Genomic DNA, 5,209 nt, shown 5'->3' on the forward strand with positions numbered 1-5,209 from the left:
GGGCGCGCGGAGCCCGGAGGCGCCCCGGGTCCACGCTGGACCATTGTGACTGTCTAGCGCCTGGGTGCGCTGCGAAGACGAGGACCGGACTCTTTTGAATCTCCCGGCATCTGGGCGCGGGGCGACTCTTGGTATTTTCTAACTCCACTCGTGGATTGGAACGTGGCTCCGCTCTGAGCGCGGCCGGCGACTTGTAGGAGCCCAGCCCTGGCTGTGGCCGCCGCGCACGCCCTCGGAAGACTCTGCGGGGTAGGGGCACGGGCTGGCCGCGAGAGTCTCCGCGTGCAGAGCGGGCGGGCAGAGGGCTGATTGGAGGGACTCCCCGGAGAAGCGATTTGGGATTTGTTGCCAACAGCATGGAGGAGAATGACCCCAAGCCCAGCGAAGCGGCGGCGGCGGCGGCGGTGGAGGGGCAGCGGCAGCCGGAATCCAGCCCCAGCGGCGGCTCGGGCGGCGGCGGCAGCAGCCTGGGCGACGCGGACACTGGCCGCCGGCGGGCTCTGATAATGCCCGCGGTCCTGCAGGCGCCGGGCAACCACCAGCATCCACACCGCATTACCAACTTCTTCATCGACAACATCCTGCGGCCCGAGTTCGGCCGGAGAAAGGACGCGGGGACGTGCTGTGCCGGCTCCGGAAGAGGCAGAGGCGGCGGAGGCGGCGGCGAAGGCGGCGCGGAGGGAAGCGGCGGCGCGGGCGGCGCCGAGCAGCTCCTGGGGTCGGGCCGGGAGCCCCGGCAGAACGCGCCGGGTGCGCCGGGTGCGGGCGGACCGCTGCCCGGCGGTGGCGGCGGCGACTCTTCGGGTGACGGCGAAGGCGGCTCCAAGGCGCTCTTGCTGCACAGCGGCGCCAAGAAAGGCGGAGACCCCGGGGGCCCCCTGGACGGGGCGCTCAAGGCCCGCGGCTTGGGCGGCGGCGACCTGTCTGTGAGCTCGGACTCGGACAGTTCGCAGGCCAGCGCCAACCTGGGTGCGCAGCCCATGCTCTGGCCGGCTTGGGTCTACTGCACGCGCTACTCGGACCGACCTTCTTCAGGTGAGTCCTGGGGACCCATGTCCTGGCCCGCCGTGGGGACGCCCGTGGGGTTGCGGGGCAGCGCTGGCGCGGGAATTTACCCGGAGGAAGAAGACACCAGGATCCCTGTCCCCCAACACAAAGACGTGCACACAGCGACATTGTTTGCGGCTGACGCTGATCCCGGCAGCGGCCAGGAGAAGAGGGGACAGGACTGATTCACAAGGGGGTAGACTTCGTAGAACGGCAAAAGCACAGGACCTCCTTTCTCTCTTGCCTTTTGGGCCTCTCTTTGCAGCCCCTAGCCCATCCCTCCCTTGGCTGGAGTTTATTTGGTGGGAACGGGGTGGCTGGCAGACAGGCCCCGGAAGCTCACACTCTCTACCCCTTCTTCGCGTTCTTCCAACTCAGTCCAGACCCGGGACCCACGCCCAGCCCACCGCAGACCTAGACTCATTCTACGACCCAGTTATCCCAGATGCGGCCAGGGAAGAAAGCAAGGCTGTCTGCTTTTCCTCAGCTGGGGCTGATGAGGGGACCTGGGGGGATCCGCGGAGGGAAGGGATGGAAACAGAGGCGCCCTTTGCCCCGTGCCTGGTTTGATTGCCGAGCCGGCTCGCACACAGCTTGGAGGAGGGAGGCCTGCAGTCCCCAAATGGAAAGGACCTTTCCCAGAGCTTTCCTGGGGCAGCTCTGCGTAGGAAAGGAGCAGATTTCAGAGGGAATGTGGCGGGAGCCCGTGGGGGTGTGCAGAGTTTCTGGGCGTATTTTTCATAGATCCGGGATTTTTAAAAGCTAAGTCCATGCCCCTGTAGAAATCATCAGCCGCATTAAATGCGGGTCTGCGGCTGCGAACCGCCATTAGGCGCAGACTCCATTTGTCCCTGAGCCGGCAGCGCAGACCGGACCCTCTTGCCCCCCCCCCAGCCCTCAACTGTTTTGCGGGGGTCGTTTACCCAGTTCACAGCACAACTAAGTCACCCCTTGGCCGCCTTCCCGCAGAGATGGTGTGTATATCTCTGATGAAATCCAGATTTCTCCAGCTAGATCTTAAATTTGCTCCATTGTTCTCGCCTCTCTCCTTTGTTAATATTTAATTAACATATAGGCTCACAATGCGGCCGGCGAGGAGCCTCGGCCCGGCTTTGTGCGGCGCCGAAGTCGCGGCCGCGCCAGGCCCCAGTGGCCCGCGGGAGCCCGGCAGCCCGGCCTGGCTCGGCGGCTCGTCTTCCTGGACTTAAAAAAAAAAAAAAACCCGTAAGATAAGATTTGTTTAATCTTATCAGGCGTTTAAGAAAGCAGCAACGCAGAGTTTTCTTGCGGAGGTTTGGTCCTGTCTCCGAGACTCCTTAAGTGTTTGCGGTTTGAAAGAAAATCAAGAAAGAAAAGGAACTAAAAATTCTGATTCTAGAAAGATTTTCTTTGCGTGAAATGGTGTGTATCTTTTGTGGGCTGATTCGTTGTGTGCGAGCGCCCCAGGACCAGAGGAGTTTGGCGGGGTGGGGAGGGTGGGAGTGGAGACGGAGAACCGGCTCCGCTACGCGAGGCTTCGGTGGGGGGCCGAGCAGGAGCGGGGCCGCCCGGGGCCTGTCGAGGCCTCGCCGAGACACCACCTTCCTCCTTGGCGCGCCGGGGACGCTGGCCGCCGCCCCGGATCCGCACCCCCCGGGTAAGAGCCAGGCGTCTGGGCGAGGAGCCGGTGCCCTCGGCGTGGGTGCGACGGGACCGTGAGTGTGCGCGCGCGTGGGGCAGTGCGCGTGGGTGGGTGTGAGCGGGGGCGTGCTCTGGAAGCTAAAAGGCCCGGAGTGTGAGCCGAATCAGCCCTTGGCGCCCCCTCGCCAGCGTGCACGGCCCCCTCTTTCCGATCGTGCCTCCGGGAAAGGGAGGACAGGGCTCGGTGGGCGGGGCACGGAGGGCTCGGCGCCTCCTGGGCCTGTGGACCGTCCCAGACCCCTCGCTCCGCGCGAGCTGAGGACCGAACCCACCTTCCTGGTCCTGGTCCGGGTCCGGGTGCCTCCGGCGGGGGCTCGCAGCTGGATCCTTCCGCCAGCGCTGCGCTGCGTGGCCCGGCAGCCCCTTGACCCTGCAGAGGGGCGGGGGACGGGGGGCACCGAGGTCAAGCCTTCTCCAGCCTCCCACCGAGGGTGCCTCGGAAGAAGCTGGGGCCAGGAGCCCCCCAGAGTCAATTCACACACTTCACAGATTAAGAACCCCAGGCGTGCAGCCGTGACTCCCTCCTGCAAAGGCCTCTTACCTCACAGACATACTCGCGGGGCCCACCTTCTGAAACCAACGAAAAGAACGCACTTGGCCCCCTTCCCTCTGCTCTCCTTTCTCAGGCCTTTTCTCATGGCAAGGTCCTGAGAGCCTCACCACCTCTGTCCCAAGCCAACCTCAAGTGCTGTAGGGCGTCCCAGCGGAGGAGGTGTGAGGGGTCAGAAGTGTGAACCTCTGTCCAAGGTCACCCGGGCCCCCAGCGGCCTCCTCTGCTCCCAACCGTGCGCCGTGCCCCCTCTCCTGGACAGGGGACTGGGGAGACCTGGTGTGGTGAAGGGGTAGGAAGCTCAGTGCTCCAGCCCCACTCAGGCAAGGACATGTGGGCGCCTTCCCGTGGGGAGGCAGACCTCTGGGCCCCTCCTGTTCTCGGGGCCCACCTGCCCCTGCACCCCCGGCCCTTAGGACCTGGGGGTGTTCCCTGTGGGAGTCCCTTTACACCCCCCAGGGCTCTTCCTGCTACTCCGGCTGCCCCGCCCCGATCTTTCCCCCTCACCTCTCTTCCAGCACCTACCCCCGTCCTGTCCTTATTCCTGGACAGAACCTCAGAAAGGACTAGAAGAAACCTGACCACAAAGTTGTGGTTTTTCGCTTTCCTGCAGGAGTTCTCCTTTCATCCGGAGCCCTTTCCGCTAAGCCTGCCCTTCACCGGCACTCACAGTCCCTCCTGCAGAATCCCTGGGCCACGTCTTCACTCCCCAGGGGAGGGTCCTAGAGGTGGGTGGGAGCTCCGCCCCGTCCCATCTCAAGTCCAGGCCAGCTTTCCTCCAGGTCAGCCAGCTGGACCTGGGCAGCCGCCTCCCTCCCGGCTTCTGCATCCTTCCGTGCCGTGGGTGACCCACCCCTGAGTAAGGAGGCAGGCCTGGAGCCCTCCTCACCCGAGTTCTCTGTGTCCGCCATGCCTATCTAGGTCCCAGGTCTCGCAAACCAAAGAAGAAGAACCCCAACAAAGAGGACAAGCGGCCCCGCACGGCCTTCACGGCGGAGCAGCTGCAGAGGCTCAAGGCCGAGTTCCAGACCAACAGGTACCTGACAGAGCAGCGGCGCCAGAGCCTGGCCCAGGAGCTCAGCCTCAACGAGTCACAGATCAAGATTTGGTTCCAGAACAAGCGCGCCAAGATCAAGAAGGCCACGGGCAACAAGAACACGCTGGCCGTGCACCTCATGGCGCAGGGCCTGTACAACCACTCCACCACCGCCAAGGAGGGCAAGTCGGACAGTGAGTAGGGGGCGGGCTCCAAGCCCAGTCTCAGTCCGAGCTAAACAATGCAATAATTTCAAATCATAAATAAAGGGCCAGTGTATAAAGATTATACCAGCATTAATAGTGAAAATACCGTGTATTAGCTATGGTTCTGCAATATTCTCTGTATATATAATTTACAGGAGGTGTAAAATCCAAAATATCTGACTATAAAATATTTTTTGAGTTTTCTTATGTTTATGAGATTATGCTAATTTTACGATTTTTTTTTTTTTTTGCGAAGGGGGCTGCGTAGGGTTTCATCTTTTTTAATCCCCTAAGTTCCATTATGGGACATCGGACACTTTTTTTCTTTTTTTTAATTTCAAAAGAAGAAAAAAATTAAAACAACTTGCTGAAGTCCAAAGATTTTTATTGCTGCATTTCACACGACTGTGAACCGAATAAATAGCTCCTACTTGGTCTATGAGTTCTGCCACTTTGTTCGTGTGGGCTTGGTGAGGGCAGCAGGAGGGGCCGCATCCCCGGCCTCGGCCTCGCCATCCGGCAGTCAGCGGCGAAAGGGCCATGGCGGGGCGGCGGCTGGAGGCTCGCCCCCCCCCCCCGCCCCGCCCTCTCCCGCATCGCGCCTGGACGTGCCGGGCTGCCTGGGCCGAGGGGCCCACGGCCGGCTCCCCCGTCCCCGCCTCCTGCCTTCCCTCCCGGTCCTCCGGTCCC

General features: G+C 62.2%; 1 protein-coding gene across 1 annotated transcript; it reads left to right on the plus strand.

The window, feature by feature from the left end:
- The first annotated feature begins 44 nt into the window (after positions 1-44).
- Positions 45-4,746, plus strand: EN2 (engrailed homeobox 2). The gene is made up of 2 exons (XM_024739190.1): positions 45-1,035; positions 4,199-4,746. Exons 1-2 carry the CDS (start codon positions 357-359, stop codon positions 4,513-4,515), a joined length of 996 nt encoding a protein of 331 aa, XP_024594958.1. The 5' UTR covers positions 45-356; the 3' UTR covers positions 4,516-4,746.
- The last annotated feature ends 463 nt before the right edge of the window (positions 4,747-5,209 follow it).

This window comes from Neophocaena asiaeorientalis, unplaced genomic scaffold (assembly GCF_003031525.2).
Source record: "Neophocaena asiaeorientalis asiaeorientalis breed wild unplaced genomic scaffold, Neophocaena_asiaeorientalis_V1.1 scaffold145, whole genome shotgun sequence".
Lineage (NCBI taxonomy): Eukaryota > Metazoa > Chordata > Mammalia > Artiodactyla > Phocoenidae > Neophocaena > Neophocaena asiaeorientalis.

Coding starts and splice junctions, on each gene's coding strand:
- EN2 (XM_024739190.1), top strand. CDS start 357: ATGGAGGAGAATGACCCCAAGCCCAGCGAAGCGGCGGCGGCGGCGGCG. Junction 1,036..4,198: donor CTCGGACCGACCTTCTTCAG/GTGAGTCCTGGG, acceptor ATGCCTATCTAG/GTCCCAGGTCTCGCAAACCA.